General features: G+C 45.7%; 1 protein-coding gene across 1 annotated transcript in view; it reads right to left on the bottom strand.

Annotated features, from left to right (window-relative positions):
- LAMP1 (lysosomal associated membrane protein 1) overlaps positions 1-17,371 on the bottom strand; it is a 34,804-nt gene extending 17,433 nt beyond the window's left edge. Inside the window, exon 1 of the mRNA XM_054011125.1 lies at positions 17,233-17,371. Coding sequence (XP_053867100.1) covers positions 17,233-17,284 — 52 coding nt within the window. The 5' untranslated portion in view covers positions 17,285-17,371. The remainder of the gene's footprint in view (positions 1-17,232) is intronic.
- Between the last annotated feature and the right edge of the window lie 465 nt (positions 17,372-17,836).

Below are 17,836 nucleotides of genomic sequence, written 5' to 3' on the forward strand. Positions count from 1 at the left end.
TGAGGCAGTACCTAAACCCTTGCGGGGGGGCTGGGGAAGGTCCATAGGCCTTCTGATTTTGAAGGAAGCACTGCACTGGGCTCACATTTTACTCCTGCTTCCAAAAACTAGGAGTTTTTAAACCAACAATGAACATTCAGTTTTTCAATAAAATCAGAAAGATTTGACCAAATCGGAGGCTTGTCCATGAAAGTCTATTTTATAGTCAAAAAGCCTTTTTTTGGGAAAAAGACCACCAATTCTATGTGGCTCCATTGAATGCTGTGAAACAGCTCAGGTTTAAATTAGCGGAGGATCCAGCACTACATTTAAATTATACCTCAGGTTGCCCATCGGTACAACAGGGATACTGGGGTTTGCCCATACTTTGCAAGTGCTTTGAGAGCCACAAATGAAAAGAGTGAAGAGTTATGGGTTGAAAATCTACCGCATATTTAGGTGCCACTGAGCTGCACAGTCAGATGGCTGGATTTCTAGCCTTTAAACAAACATGATGCTATTAGAATTAAGATCAGGTGGCACAGGAACAGAAGCCAGCAGTGGAAAGAAGTGGGGTTTGATATGAGATTGCAGGGAGAGAGAAAAGGCTTAGCACACTGGAAGGATGTCATTCCAGGCCAAGGAAGAGCAACATGAAGAGCGGAATGAATGTCAGAGTCAGAGATTAAGGAAGCAACAATGAAAGGAGAGAGCCCCAGAAGGTGAGAGAGTTCAGGACCAATGAGTGGAAGATGAGACTGAAGTGGAACCTTAGCAAAGATGAGGAGTCTGATCTTTAAGCAAAGAGGAATGAAAGGCCAAAGCTAAAGTGGCAGGAGAGGATTATTTTAGTTGCTACGTGATGTCAAGGTAGGAGGAGGAGGAGGAAGTTGTAGGAGAAGAGCAGTTTACTGTAGCCCCTTTAAGAGTTCATGCCATGGCATGAATCAGCATTTTAACCAGTGAGAAAGCATGGGAAGTGTTAGGAAGTGACTAGATTTACTGAGAGGGAAAGAGTAACTCCAGCATTAGGAGACCGACAGAACACAGTGGAGTTGTTACTGATGAAGTGAGGAGGCCAGGTAGTTTAGGAGGAAAAAGTACAGTTCAGCTTCTGTTGCGTTTAATTTAGGGCATTAACAGAACATGCAGAAGGATATGCAAGCTTAGGCCTGGTCTACACTATGACTTTAATTTGGATTTAGCAGAGTTAAATCAAGTTAACCCCGCACCCGTCCACACAACGCAGCGATTTATTTCAAAATAAAGGGCTCTTAAAATAGATTTCTGTACTCCACCCCGACGAGCAGAGTAGCGCCAAAAATTGATATTGTCATTTCGAATTAGGGTTAGTGTGGCCGCAATTCGATGGTATTGGCCTCTGGGAGCTATCCCACAGTGCACCACTGTGACTGCTCTGGACAGCAATCTGAACTCGGATGCACTGGCTAGGTAGACAGGAAAAGCCCCGCGAACATTTGAATTTTATTTCCTGTTTGCCCAGCGCGGAGAGCACAGGTGACCACAGATAGCTCATCAGCACAGATAACCATGCAGGCCGATAATCGAAAAAGAGCACCAGCATGGACCGTACGGAAGGTACTGGATCTGATCGCTATATGGGGAGAGGATTCAGTGCTAGCAGAACTACGTTCCAAAAGACGAAATGTCAAAACTTTTGAAAAAATCTCCAAAGGGCATGATGGAGAGAGGCCACAATAGGGACTCAGATCAATGCCTTGTGAAAGTCAAGGAGCTCAGACAAGCCTATCAAAAAACAAAGGAGGCAAACGGTCGCTCCGGGTCAGAGCCGCGGACATGCCGCTTCTACGCCGAGCTGCATGCAATTCTAAGGGGGGCCCCCCCCAACCACTACCCCACCTCTATTCCCGCCTCGGAATCCATGGTCAATCTCATCAGCTACACCTGAGGATTCTGTGGACGGGGAAGACGAGCTTGCAGAGAGTGCTGGGTGCTCTGTTCTCCACAACGGTCAGGATCTTTTTCTCAGCCTGACTGAAGTACCTTCCCAACCCTCCCAAGCCAGTAACCAAGACCATGACCCAATGGAAGGGACCTCAGGTGAGTTTACCTTTTAAAATACAAAACTTTTTAAAAGCAAGCGTTTAATTATTACTTTGCCCTGAGGGCTTGGGATTCATTCGCAGCCAGTACAGCTACTGGAAAAGTCTGTTAACGTGTCTGGGGATGGAGTGGAAATCCTCTAGGGACATCTCCATGAAGCTCTCCTGGAGGTATTCCAAAAGCCTTGCCACAAGGTTTCTGGGCAGTGCAGCCTTATTCCGTCCTCCATGGTAGGACACTTGACCACGCCATGCTAGTAGCAAGTAATCTGGTATCACTGTTTACAAAGCCTGGCAGCGTATGGTCCCGGTGTTTGGCATTCAAGCAACATCTGTTCTTTATCTCGCTGTGTAATCCTCAAGAGAGTGATATTGCTCATGGTAACCTGGTTGAAATATGGGAATTTAATTAAGGGGATAGAGGTGGCTGTTCCTACTGGGCTGTTCGCCTGTGGCTGAAAAGAAATCCTTCCCTGCAGTTAGCCAAGCGTGGAGGGGCAAGGGGGGGAGAACTGGCCCTGAGCTTTTTGCGTTTGGCTAGCAGGGATCTTCCCTGATACCAGCCACACGGTGGGGGGGAGGGATAAAGCGATTATCCAGAGAATTGGATGTGGGGGGGGTTAGTTTTTTGCTGCTGCACGTTAACAGGAAAACTGCAGCACTCAACGGGCTTTGCTTGGTATGTGGGAAAGGAGAGCGCAGAAGCCGAAAGACAATGGCTTACCATGGCTGCATGCAAGCCGAATTCTGTTGCCCCGACCTGCGTTTGTGATCTCTAACAGCAAAGCCACAGGCACTCAATATTAAGAGGCAAAATGCGACCTTGCACAGAGATCACATGTGCTATGTAATGTGAATAGTGTTGGTCACCGTGAAAGAGTATAAGCATTGTTCTGTAAAATGTATCTTTAAAAAAAAACCAAAAAACCAAAAAAACCACCTCCTTTTTTCCCCCTCCCTCCAGCAGCTACAAAATTTTTCAAGCCTCCCTCCTCCGTCCTGAAGGCTATCTCAGATAAGACATTGGAAAAAGAAGACACAAGATGAGATTTTTGCGGAAATCATGGAATCCATCCGCAGTGAAATAGCTCATCTGAATGAGTGGAAGGACACGGTTTCAAAGTATAGGAAAGATGCCAGTGAACGTGAGGACTGGAGGGACGCTCAAGATGAGAGGTGGCGGCAGGAAGATCAGAGGAGGCAGGATGCAACGCTGGGGCTGCTGCGTGAGCGTCTGGTGGAGCTTCAGGAACAGCAGCAGGATAACAGTGCCGCTACAGCCCCTGTATAACCCCCTCCCCATGTTCCATAGCCTCCTCACCCAGACGTGTAAGAATGCGGAGGGGGAGGCTCCGTACACCCTCCCATTCCATCCCAGTGGACAGCCCAAGCAAAAGGCTGTCATTTTTTAAAACTTTTTTTAGTGGCCTTTTCCTTCTCGCTGATCCTCCTCCCAAACCCCTCCTGGGTTCTCGCCCTCTTTTTTATAAAAAATTCAAAAAGAGTAAATGATTTTTAAACGATAGTGACTTTATTTCCTTTGAAAGCAAGCTATGATCGAAGGGGGGAGGGTGGGTTCCTTACAGAGAATGAGTCAATAAAGGGAGCGAGTTTTTATGAAGGAGAAACAAGCAGAAATTTCACACTGTAGCCTGGCCAGTCATGAAACTAGTTTTCAAAGCTTCTCTGATGCACAGCACTTCCTGGTGTGCTCTTCTAATCGCCCTGGTGTCTGGCTGTGCGTAATCAGCAGCCAGGCAATTTGCCTCAGCCTCCCACCCCACCATAAAGGTCTCCCCCTTACTCTCACAGAGATTGTGGAGCACACAGCAAGCAGCAATAACAATGGGGATATTGGGTTGGCTGAGGTCTGAGCGAGTCAGTAACCATAGCCAGCGACCTTTTAAATGGCCAAATGCACATTCTACCACCATTCTGCACTTGCTCAGCCTGTAGTTGAACAGCTCCTGATTCCTGTCCAGGCTGCCTGTGTATGGCTTCATGAGCCATGGTATTAAGGGGTAGGCTGGGTCCCCAAGAATAACTATTGGCATTTCAACATCCCCAACGGTTATTTTCTGGTCTGGGAAGTAAGTCCCTTGCTGCAGCCCTTTAAACAGAGTAGTGTTCCAGAAGACGCGAGCATCATGAATCCTTCCCGGCCACCCCACGTTGATGTCGTTGAAACATCCCTTGTGATCCACCAGTGCTTGCAGCACCATTGAGAAATACCCCTTGCGGTTTATGTACTGGCTACCCTGGTGCTCTGGTGCCAAGATAGGGATAGGGGTTCCATCTATCACCCCACCACAGTTAGTGGATGGCTTTGCTGCAATGGGATTCCCTATGACCTGCACATTTCCCAGAGTCACTACCTTTCGTAGCAGCAGCTCAGTGATTGCTTTGGCTACTTGCATCACAGCAGCCCCCACAGTAGATTTGCCCACTCCAAATTGATTCCCGACTGACTGGTAGCTGTCCGGCGTTGCAAGCTTCCACAGGGCTATCGCCACTCGCTTCTTAATTATGAGGGCGGCTCTCATCTTGGTATTCTGGCGCTTCAGGGCAGGGGATAGCAAGTAAAGTTCCATGAAAGTGCCCTTATGCATGCGAAAGTTTCGCAGCCACTGTGAATCGTCCCACACCTGCAACTCTACGTGGTCCCACCAGTCTGTGCTTGTTTCCCGGGCGCAGAATCAGCGTTCCACGGATAGAACCTGCCCCATTAACAACATGATCTCCAAAGCACCGGGGCCCGCGGTTTGAGAGAATTCTGTGTCCACGTCCATGTCCTCATCACTCGTCACTGCACTGCCGTCGCCGCCTCCTCACCTCATTTTTCTGGTCCTGGTTCAGCATAAACTGCACGAGAATGTGTGAGGTGTTTACAATGTTCATGACTGCTGTCTTGAGCTGAGCGGGCTCCATGTTTGCCGTGGTATGGAGTCTGCATTGTTCACCCAGGAAAAAAGGCACGAAATGGTTGTCTGCCATTGCTTTCATGGAGGGAGGGGTGAGGCTGTACCCAGAACCACCTGCGACAATGTTTTTTGCCCCATCAGGCACTGGGATCTCAACCCAGAATTCCAATGGGTGGGGGAGACTGTGGGAACTATGGGATAACTACCCATGGTGCAACTCTCCAGAAATCTACACTAGCCCTGGTACATGGATGCACACCGCCGAATTAATGTGCTTAGTGTGGCCGCATACATTCAACTTTATACAATCTGTTTCCAAAATTTGAATTCTGTAAATTCAGATTAATCCCGTAGTGTAGACATACCCATAGACATGGGGAAGAAGTCAGAAGTAGGTTGAGGGTAGACTGTGTAGGCTCAAGACCACAGGAGCTGATTAGGTCATTGAAGTGGCACAGTGATGTATAAGATGATCAGTGACATGGGAACACAAGCAAAGGGAGAGCAGAGAACATACCAGAAGGACCAGTCAGAAAGGAAGGGAGTTAGGAAAGAACAGTCAAGGAAACCAAAAGAAGGCAGCCTCAAGTCCCTTGAGTCTGCAAGGGAGAAGCCGTTTGTGGATTTTGTGGGTACAGTTTCAGTACAGATCGTAACAGATTACAGAATGTGACAGTCTCAGCCCATCTATAAGATGTAAGAGAATTTATAAACTGTCACAGTGCTAAAGACGGGACCGTACATCCACACCCACACCAATGTATTACAATGAGTCAGTGCTAGGAAGAAGTTCTACTCTAGAACTGAGCCTTACTTAATGCATCTCATTAAGGAATACTATACAATTACAGCACTGCTTGTGCTTACTGTAGTAAAGGCTAATTCAGCAGACCTATTTTTTTCCTGTTTACTTTAAGCAATTGGTGATGTAACCTTCTGACTTTTAGTTTAATAGTTGACAGCTCCAAAGAAGACTGTTGCAATTTGTTACCAATAGAGCACTGGTTCCATAAAGTTGGTGGTTACTTTCAGGGTATATAATTAAATAGCTCTAGAGACTAGTGTTTACAAGTAACCTTATGATCACAGAAAGCGAAGAGAGGCCAGTGATCTCCATGGGAAGTATTTTTCATTGCACTGCTACTACTGTACAGAGTATTCAAAGACATTGTAATTTTAAAGGTTTCAGAAGTGGGCTGTAGTCCACGAAAGCTTATGCTCTAATAAATTTGTTAGTCTCTAAGGTACCACAAGTACTCTTGTTCTTTTTGTAATTTTAAAGACTGATTTACACCACAGCTCAATAAATACAATACTCAAGAAATTGTGACTTAATGCAGGTAAACATGCAAGTGATAAATAGGACTGATTTTCTGAAGGCCCACTTGTGAATCTTTACCTGTTGCCTATCTGAATAAACCAATGCAACTTGCATTTCTACCTGAAGTCTGTGTTTCCACGTGTATGTTGAATCTCTTACTGAAGGAGCCTTTATTTCCAGAACTGCCTTTATTTAGCTATGTTAACATGCTGGTGGAGTATTGTTAAAAGTTACCATTTCAGTTCCCTGTTAAATACAAAATAACACTGCTCTACAGCCAAAATGCTTCTGAAATAAATGTAGTCAAACTTTACTAATTCTGGGTCACTGAGAACGAAAATGATGCTTAAAATTGTTGATTGGCTATGACTGGGTTTGGACAGTACTTGCTTTTTAGGCAAAACAATGAATGATGCAATCTGAAGCTGGTATTGCGTTATACATGATATGAATTGCATCATGTTATTCCTAGAAGTCATGGATGATGCAATCATAACAAAGCTTACATCACTGTGTCTCACACGAGGAAGAGGATGAAACTTCTGGTCCTGAACCATCAATGTCACAGGACCCACATTTTCTCCCATCCTCCTCCTCTGAACCACACCTCATAACACAAGGTGAACTGAATGACCTTGTCAGGGTTTGGAACTACCCAAGAGTAAGGCAGAGCTGTTGGGCTCCAGACTACAGCAGTGGAATCTCCTGGCAGGTAATGTTAGGGTTTCCATGTTGCGTGACCGTCAAAGGATCTTGTCCCATTCGTCTTCATGGAAGGTGATCTTGTAGCCTGCAACAACATCGATGGCAGCCCTCAACATCGTTCACGGTCCAGATGAGTGGAGACTGTTCATTGATTCATCGAAGACTAGTCTTAAAGCTGTTTTACTGCTTAATGGCAATGTTTTGCCATCAACTCCAGTTGGTCATACAGTCCATATGAAGGAAACCTATGACAACATGAAACAACTTTTGAGGTGCATAAACTATGACCAACATCAGTGATAGCTTTGTGGCGATTTGAAGGTTGTTGCTCTCTTGCTTGGTCTGCAGACTGGATACACAAAGTACTGCTGTTTTCTCTGCGAATGGGATAGTCGTGCAAGAGATTCCCACTACATCAAGAAAGATTGGCCACTCCGACAGTCATTGGAGCCTGGGAGGAAAAGTGTTCAGCATCCACCACTTGTTGAATCAAGGAAGATTTTGTTACCACCCTTACACATCAAGCTGGGTCTGATGAAGAACTTTGTCAAGGCCATTGACAAAACACAAGCAGCTTTCAAGTACCTCCGTGGAAAATTTCCAAGGTTAAGTGAAGCTAAGATAAAGGAAGGTGTCTTTGTTGGTCCTCAGATTCGTGAACTTCTTCGAGATGATGCATTTGACCATGCACTGCATGGCAAGGAAAAGACTGCATGGAAAGCCTTCCAGTTAGTGGCAATAAATTTTCTCGGAAACAACAAGGCAGACAACTACAGGTTGTTGGTGGAAAACCTCCTCAAGGCATACAAAAGCCTTGGTTGCAACATGTCACTAAAGATACATTTTTTGCACTCTCATCTAGATTTTTTTCCACCGAACTGCGGACGAGCGATTTCACCAGGACATTGCAACAATGGAGAAACGCTATCAGGGCAAATGGAGCCCATCAATGCTTGCAGACTATTGCTGGACAGTGACAAGAGATGCTCCATTTAATGAATACACGAGACAAGCCAAGAAGCGCTGAGTAGACACTGAATAGGTCTAAACTATGTATAGAACAGTTTTTTGCCTTTTGTTTCATTTTATCTCTGAAGCAGATGACTTCTCAAAAACTGTAGACCAGTGTAATCAAGTAGACACACACAGGCCACCAGGCAATTCACTAAGAAAAACAATACTAGTTGTTTAAACTTTTCATTGCTAAGTAACTTTCACTTACTGCTCAAATAGAATTTCAGGATTTCCCTTTTCTTCACCCTCAGAGAAAGTTTCAAATATTACATCTATAAAAGGTTGTAACATAGGATTTACCCTTTCAGATTGGGTGCACTAAATTCAATATCCAGCCTCTGACAGAGAACAGGTTTAATGGGGGGGGGGGGGGGGGAGGAAGAGAGAGGGGGAAAAAAAGGGGTTTAGCGCTTACTGAAACTGAAATGTTTGTTGAAACATGTTTTCAGTTGTCACAGTGTATGCCAGAGGTAGTCAATTATTTTTTGTCATGGTCCAGGTCTGGCTCTGAAGAAAACAATAAAAGAATAATGATAAGTAAAAAGATTTCAGGGTCAGTTCAAAAGTATCTTGAGGTCTGGATTTGAGCCACAGTCCACCTACTGACTACCCTAGTGTATCTGTTCCCAAAGAAAACTGCCCAAATTGCTGCCTGCAGGAGTTAATGATTTACTCTGCTGCTGCAGTTTCATTATTAGGGTTGTTCCATGATTCTAGAGTTCTGCCTGGTACACAGAGATCTCAAGCCAGCAGATTAGTTTTTAAAAGAACTAGAGTTTATGTAACAGTTTTGTTTAGCTTGGATTCACATTGTCCATGCAGCTGGGGTTTCCCCCTAATAGTTTTATGCCTTTTTGGGGAGGGGAGAGGAAGGGGGTTAGCCACCAGAATCCACCTCAACTGAAATCTCACATTGTAATCGGTTTCACTACAGTATGAAAGTCCCGTTACAGGCGTCACTTAAGGGCTCTATGCTATGGACAATGTCACTATTTCCAGGTAGCGTAGCTAACCATTGCCAGAACACTATGGCCTTGCAATGGTTCAGCATGCCATAACCATAAGCCCAGTGTGTGTGCCAACAAAGGCACTGCACACATAATACTTGCCACAACACAATCTGTGCAAGTTGGTGCCTGTCCCATAACTTCTGTACAGCACTCTTGAGCTGCTGGATAATTGACGGTATGTTATTTGGACCTGTTAACATTTGCTTTCCACTATGCAAGAGCTGTGCATGCAGATACTATGGCTTGAGTGTAGCAGGAAATTGCCTGTACCTTCTGCCAGACAGACTCTGGGCCAGGGGCATATTCCCAAGTGGTGTGGTGCTTATTGGTAGAACAATGCTCCAAGGAGGTAAGGAATTTGGTTTGATTTTTGTCTAAATAAGTCAGATGTTTGTCTGTCATCTTGTACTTCCGGTTGCGGGTTAGAACCTGCAACCCACAGTCACTTCAATGGCTGACTAGGGCCTGCAGCCTAGGGCCCTGTTTTACGGCTGAATTAACAGCTTCTTTAACATTCCCTCCTACATCCAGACAGCGGAGTGGTCCATACCAGACTTGAGAGAAGAGCTTCCCCCACCCCAGTAATAGCATCCCAGGGGCACATCCAGTACAAGACCTTTGTTAGAGGATTGAGGAGACAGAGGAGAGGGATGTGAGAGAACAGCAGTATTTGAATCATGGGATATCAAATAAACAACGAGATTTATTTTAAGCGGGTGTTTAATGTGCATTTGTTAACTCTCCTGAGAAACAGGAGAGGAGGACAACACAGCACCTGGTTAGGTTTGACGTTTTGTGACATGCAAGTTCGAATCAATACAGGTATCAAAGGGGAAGCCGTGTTAGTCTGGATCTGTAAAAGCAGCAAAAAGTCTTGTGGCACCTTATAGATTAGAGGTATTGGAGCATAAGATTTTGTGAGTGAATACCCACTTCTTCAGATGCATGTAGTGGAAATTTTCAGAGGCAGGTATAAATATGCAAGCAAGAGTGAGTCAGGCTAGAGATAACAAGGTTAGTTCAATCAGGGAGGATGAGGCCCTCTTCTAGCAGTTGAGGTGTGAACACCAAGGGAGGAGAAACTGCTTTTGTAGTTGGCTAGCCAGTCTTTGTTTAATCCTGAGCTGATGGTGTCAAATTTGCAGATGAACTGAAACTCAGCAGTTTCTCTTTGAAGTCTGGTCCTGAAGTTTTTTTTGTTGCAGGATAGCTACCTTTAAATCTGCTATTGTGTGTCTAAGGAGGTTGAAGTGTTCTCTTACAGGTTTTTGTATATTGCCATTCCTAATATCTGATTTGTGTCCATTTATCCTTTTACATAAGTGTTCACACCTCAACTGCTAGAAGAGGGTCTCATCCTCCCTGATTGAACTAACCTCGTTATCTCTAGCCTGACTCACTCTTGCTTGCATATTTATACCTGCCTCTGAAAATTTCCACTACATGCCTCCAAAGAAGTGGGTATTCACCCACGAAAGCTCATGCTCCTATACGTCTATTAGTCTAAGGTGCCACAGGACTCTCTGCTGCTTTTACAGAAGCAATACAAACATACATTAAGTTATGAGTCTACCTCTCTCCACCTTTTTGGGAGTAGAGAGGAAGGACAGCAGGGAACAGCAATGGGCAGATCCAAGAGTAGACCCCCATCAACTGCCTTCGGACCCAATTAGAACAGGGAGTGGGAGGGAGGGACCAACTGCACCAATGCAGCTGTAAAACCTGTTCCAATCCACACTGGTGTTACAGTGAATGCAGTGGCCAATGCACGTGCAAACTTTGTTAAGACTTGACCTGAGATGTAACAATGGTACATGGACCACATGTGTATTGTGTTAGGACAGACACAGAAGTGTCTTGCAGTCACTGCAGTTGCCTGAAGCAGCAGTGGCAACAGCTTTTTTCTCTGCTGTAGATGAACCTAAAGAGTCAAAGTAAGTTTAAAAACAATCACCACCAACAAAAAACCCTCTGAAAGACTCCTTTTATTCCAAGAGGATAAGAGAATTCTCTACAGCACCCAGCCTGGTCAGGCTTCCCTTCTGAGGAAGGATGAGTAACTGAAATCCCAAGTGGGGTACTGAGGCTAAAATTTGGTCTTTGAAACTCAATTCAAAGTATTACAGCATATATTAAATGTAAACAGAATATTGAATGTAGTTCACTGGGTTGTTTTTTATGCTATACTTTTCATGACAGTGTTTGCTAATTATTGGTATCTTTATCGGTCTATATTAGATTTCCACCATGAGTTAACTGATAGCCAATTAGCTCATGGTAGTTAACAGGTTTGTAAAGGCTAATGGAAATACTCTCCAAAAGTGTTTTACCCTAAGGTAACCAAACTATTAGCCAGAAGGTAAGAGTTTGAGAATGAAGCAGAGAGGACTACATCATACTCCATATAGAGCTAAAGAAATGTATTTCGCCAGAGAGGCAGAGCAGAAATCATGTGGAATATCAACATGCAGTGCAAGTTTTACCAAGGATTCGATTTTTAATTTTGACTCATGATTTTCAAGCATGTTAGTGTAATAAATGTTTCACATCAGTTATGGGGGGAAATATTTATGTAGATTCTTAGCTCTCAAATCCACTATAAAGACAAGGTCAAAGTCTGCTGCAATGTTTACTCACTCAACTTTTCCAGCTTAAATAAAACAAGAAAAAGGCCATTTAGCAGCTGCAAGCGTGGTTTGTCAAGTCACTGTGAAGTTGCATCAAGTTCCATTTGGTATGTGAAACTTAAAGTTTCGATTCAAGAGTTTTACAACAGGATTCTCTTCCTCTAAAAGAGCAAAAAAATAATGAAAAAATGTTTGTCCGGTTGATAGCCCACAATCACATTTTTTCTTCGGGATGGGGTAGGGTGGGGAATACCCTCAAACTCAGGGCTGACAGTGAACTAAACAGAAAAGTCTCCTCAGAAAAACAGATAACAGAAGAGGTGCAGACCAAACTGGTTCAGTGAACCATCTTCACATTCTAATCTAAACAAAACGATCCGGTGCACCTTCAGCCTTCATGCAGAAATTGTACATGCCTTCCTTAAGTGCTCTTTTCAAGACGGCTGTTTAGAAAGGGCCATCTGACCAAACTAGAAATTAACTAAAACAACGAGGAGTCCTTGTGGCACTTTAGAGACTAACAAATTTATTTGGGCATAAGCTTTCGTGGGCTAGAACCCACTTTATCAGAAATGAACGGAATTTTAATCCTCTTAATTATTTTTCTTCCACTTGATGAAAATGCAGATTGCTGTGCCCAAGCCTGAATGCCAAGATTGTCTTTGTTTCTTATGCATTACCCATTGTGGAATGTTACATCACATTTGCAGCTGAATGTTCTAGGATCAAAGGGAAGGAGTGCTACTACACTTGTTACATTTTCATTAAAAAATAAGGCTGTCAGTACTACCTGGTACTCTGTTATTCATTGCCAATGAAGGGTAGAAAAAGCTGAGCAAAGAAAAAACAAACCAACCAGTCATCCTCACCTTGTGATCCACATCACAACCAAAGCTATTTAAAACTATAAACATGCCTCCAAGTTACTAAGCAAAAGTATAAAAAAAGGGTTCAAATATTACATTTGGCACGCCAAAGTCTCACCACATGAATAAAGAGTAGTTTGAAACATGTACAATTCAGTATAAAGATGGTGCAATGAAGCATTCAGATAGGTTTTAAAATTGGTACTAAGCTTTATGGTCTTATGGTTGGCGGTGGACTCGTTTACATGCTAAAGCAGAATTGGTCACAACACCTCTCGCTGAAGCCACTACTCATTTTAAAATGATTATGTGTGACCTGGAAGGAAAGAATACAGCTGACAGCAGTTAAAATGAAAATAGCTACTGGAAAAGTGTGCATCTTTAGTACCAGAAAGAAGCCATAATCCCATCAAAATTTGGGCATCTAGTTTAGCTGAAAAAAATGCTAGTTGTCTCTCTAGCAAGGTAACTTTTCTGCAGCTTTATGTTTTTTGTCTTTTCAGGGTACATTTATGCAGCATTTTGCAGCAAGCCTTCCAGCCCAGTGTGATGCTGTATGGAATATGGGTGACCACTTATAATATTATTGCTATCAGTATTACAAAATTTCAAAGACAAGATATGCCATGTAAGGCATCAGTGGAAAAGTTATGACTGGCTAAATATGATAATCAGGTTTATGTATGTATTGCGAGTTATGATTATGTGTGGTATATTTGTATATCAAACTTGTGCTGTGTTTCTGGGTGACACTCCCAGACAGTAAGGAGTCCGGTGGCACCCTTAAAGGGTAACAGATTTATTTGGGCATAAGTTTTCATGGGTAAAAACCCCTCACTTCCCAGACAGTGTTACATCAGCTCTATCTAGCCTGCTTAATGGCCCATGAAGGACAATCAGCTGTACAATAAACCCATTGAGAAAAGGCAGGGGTTACACCTATGAGTCAGCAGGACGACATATAGGGACACATCTGTGGACATGGGACTCCAAATGCTTTTCCATGCCCATGTGCTGTGAGCTTGTGTTTGGGACAAACAATGGATAAGCCACATGGCAAGGATATAAAAAAAGGCAGCTGCATCTTCTCCATTTTGTCTTCTATCCTGCTTCTCACCTCTGGAGTAACTTCTCTACAAACTGAAGCTTTGAACAAAGGACTAACAGACCCATCCATGTGGATGTGTTCCAGAGGGACTCTACAAGCCAGCAAACTCACCAATGCTGCTAAGAAGTCTGTCATATGTACGTATTGGATTGCTTTGACCATTTAACAGCTCTCTTCTCTTTCTTTTATAATAAAACCTTTAGTTTTAGATACCAAAGGATTGGCTGGCAGCAGGATATTTTGGGTAAGATCCAAACTATTATTGATCTGGTAACATGGATGACCCTTTGGGGATCAGAAGAACATTTTGTATAGTAAGTAGAGTTTTAAATAACTCCCCACCTTACTGGGCATCTATTATGATGTTGTGAAGGCCAAGACTATAACTGGGTTAAAAAAAGAACTAGATAAATTCATGGAGGATGGGTCCATCAATGGCCATTAGCCAGGATAAGCAGGGATGGTGTCCCTAGCCTCTGTTGCCAGAAGCTGGGAATGGGCGACAGATCACTTGCTGATTGCCTGTTCTGTTCATTCCCTCTAGGGAACCTGGCATTGCCCACTGTTGGAAGACAGGATACTGGGCTACACTGACCTTTGGTCTGACCCTGTATGGCCACTCTTACGGTCTTACTTGCCGATTGGGAGCCAGAGAACTGGAATGCAATAAAGGGGGCTGTGCGATTTATTTTTCTTTGTTTCTTAATAAAGAGTGTGGGGGAATCAGGAGCAGTTTGTGGCTGGTTGGTGACTAACTACATTGTTAACCACCAGTTTTGGAAGAATCTGCTCTCCTTTTAGCAGCCTGCCCTGACCGTGGCATTTTCATTGTGGGCTACCCGAGGCACCTCAGGTCAGACCTGGGTCGAGAGATCAGACTAGCACTCTAAAACCAGCCATGTAGACAGTACTTTCAAGTTACAGCTCGGGCTGGGGCTCAAGCTGTTAAGTCCAACCTCATGCTTAAAACTTCACAGCCAGAGATGTAATTTAGAGAGCTAGAGCAAACCCCAGTAACATAGTCTGTTGGCCCGGGCTGGATGGCTTGCTCCATCATGCCATGTAGACGTATCCTCTGCGGTTTAGTTTCGGCTCCTAGTATTGGCATCTCAAGGAAAATAGTTTTTACCAAGTTAGCTCACCAGCAGACCATGTAGTGCTACTTGTAACCAATGCCATGCATCCCATGAAAATTTAGTAAGGCCATTTGGTCAGGGGCCAAACCCTTAACGCCACAACTCAGCTGCCTTTGAACAGACACCTAGGAAGCTCATCTCAGTTGGAAGAGGATGATTAAAGGATCCACTTAACATTTGCACTTTATTACACCGTCAAGAGTTTTCACTGTGCCAAGTACATTGTCCCAGACCCGTGTTTCTTCAGAAGAAGCCAGAAAAGTTATAGAAGTCCACTCTAATGGCTCATCAGGATTTGATATATTAGGGGACATTGTAAGCTATATAGGATTTTTATCTGAAGAACAGCATCCTTCAACAAGCCATCGGTGAAGATAAGATTAGCAACAGTACAAAGTTGTTCTGAAACATTCACGTACAAGTTCCCTGCAACTTAAGTTTTCAAAAAGAACTAAAGCTGCAAGATTCAGATATGGGTTTTCAAACTCCAGAGTTCTACAGTGTTGGTATCCAGACCATCTGCAGTTATGAACCTATGACAATAGCTTTCTAGCCTAACAATCCCTGTATTGTCCCCCAGTATGACCAATGCGCATTTTAAAGAGAAACAAATAGATTAACCACATAGTTCCTGCATCTACTGTGTCTGAAAAGTATTTCCTCAATTGCCTTTATGAGTTAGTGCTTTCCAGCAAGTGACTGTTAGATGACCCTGTTTAATCAGCACACCCAATGCAAGAACTGAGAGCCAAGACATCACTGGCAAGGTTCAAAGTTGCACCTTAGACTGGAATTAAGTGAAAGAAGCACCTACAACCAGGGCCTTCCTTAGCTCTTCTGGGGCCCTACGCAGCCTCCCCATGTGGGGGGTGGGGCCCCAGGCCTCCGTGGTGAGAGCTGACTTGGGGGGCAGGGGGAACCACCACCTCCAGCACTCACCAGTGGCACGGATGGGGCCAGGTTGCTGCACTTCCTGCTGCTGGTGACTGCAGGCCTGGCCCTGCTGCACTCCTCAGGGGATTGAGGGCGGGGCTGGGATGGAGCAGGGATGGGAAGAGGCGGGGCTGGGGTGTGGGCCATTGCGTATGGGTAAGGACAGCCCTGCCTACAACATACAACAGTAATGCCAAAATTAGGCCACATTGCCCTCACAAACTCATTCCTTTTACTGTTTCCCCCAAGTCAATAGAGGATCCTTTACTTAGTGATACTGAATTCAGTTTTCCCCTCCCTGCAAGTTTTCCCTCCACATTTCATCAGTAGCAACATTTGGGGGATGAAAGTTTAATTCCATTCCCCACTGCACCCTCCCCTGTTTCTGCTGAATGTATTCATTAGGAAACTACTGTTGTCATTTGAAACAGTCACATTAGGCAACAAGCCCCTAAAACAAATGGGAAAGTTCACTACATCTGAGAGCTACCGTTTCATCTGTCTGCAGAATCAGCCAGATATCAATGCACTGTGACACTCTGAATGCATTATAAACACAACATTGACTATATTTGTCCCATCTACACTGACCATTAAAGTTGTCAGCACCATGTCATTTAACTTAATGGTTCAGTCATATTCAGGCACTAGAACTTTGTAGTGCAGTGAAGTCCCCTAAATACTTGATTTTAAGACACCTACGGGCCAAATAACATAAAAGGCTGTAATTTGACTGTGTATGTTCAAAGAATTTCTCTCAGGCAGGGGAGCTCTGCTGGGTATTACTACATCGCTTCCAAGTTTAAACTTCTGCCTCTCATTTCGTGGCCCAGGGAGCACAAAGGAGGTGGGTTCTGTTATACTTATCCTCCATTGAGGACCCCTCCACCATCCCCACCCAGGAAAGAAACTTGCCCTTAAATTGTAGCGTACGTTTATCTGGCAAATCCAAGGACAACACACAAGGTTGAGCATCTTGCCAAGAAACCTGAACCCCAACAAGTTTAGAGTTACAACATTAAAATAGAAAACTGCACAGGAAAACAAGATAAGAGCAAAGGAGGTTTTCAGTGTGGGGCAGGAACAGAGCCCAACATCCACCCAAACTCCTCTGGCCTGACGCTACAAGCCCCTCTCCTACCCCCACGGCAGCGCTGAAGGGCGGATTTGCTCGCTCAGGCCCCACAGGGGCTGAAGGAGACGGGATGGGTTTTGGCCGAGGCGTTGAATCTCCCCGCCCCCCGGCAGGCTGCGCTGCTCGCTGGCTGCACCACCCCCAGCCGCTTCACAGCCCGGCCCCGCTCTAGGCAGCCGCTGCGAGGACGCAGCGCCACGGCTGGGCACACCCACCTGTCACAGGCCGGCCCCAGCGCGGGACGGGCCCAGAGCCCCCAGGTGGGCACCAGCCACCCGCGCCGGGCTGCGCAGCCAGGCCCCCCCCAGCCGGCGAACCGCGACCGCCCCCGCCGACCCGGAGATCGGGGCCCCTCCCGGGGGAAGCGGCGCGGCCGGGCCCGACGCCTCTTACCGAGCAGCACAGCGGCCAGGAGCAGCCAGCGGCCGCCACCGATCCGAGCCATGAGGGAGCCGCGTCAGGCAGGAGGTGCAGGGGAGACTCCGCACTACGGCTACTGCTGCTACCGGACACGCGAGACACCCCCCCCCTCGTCAGGTCATATGACTGCTAACGTCACCGTCACGGCGTCACGTGATTCGGTCGCCAAAGGGAGGGGGCGGGGAGACTATCGCGAGAGGGTACGAGATTGAGGGGAAGATGCCTTCACCCTCCCCTTCGGTCCTGGCTGGGATTCCTAGCCTGGCCGAGGACCTCCTCGGCACCCACGTGGTACAACCCTCCCTTCAGTGCCACCCCGCGCTCCACCTCGGTCATCCCGCCCCCGGCGGGCAGTGCGTGCCCTAAACTCGGCCGGTGACGTCAGAGCCCCGCTCAGGGTGGGGGGCGTTAATACGGGAGGCTCGCGCGCTCCTGCAACGGCCCCCCGGGCCTCAGAGACAACAAGCCTGGGCCGCTGTGGAACGCTCCCGGACTGGGGCCGGAGCCGCGCGCTGCTGAAAGGGTGGGACCGCCCATCCAGCCCCTCCCCTCCCCCCCATATCGCCCTTGCCGCAGC

This window comes from Malaclemys terrapin, chromosome 1 (genome assembly GCF_027887155.1).
Source record: "Malaclemys terrapin pileata isolate rMalTer1 chromosome 1, rMalTer1.hap1, whole genome shotgun sequence".
NCBI lineage: Eukaryota > Metazoa > Chordata > Testudines > Emydidae > Malaclemys > Malaclemys terrapin.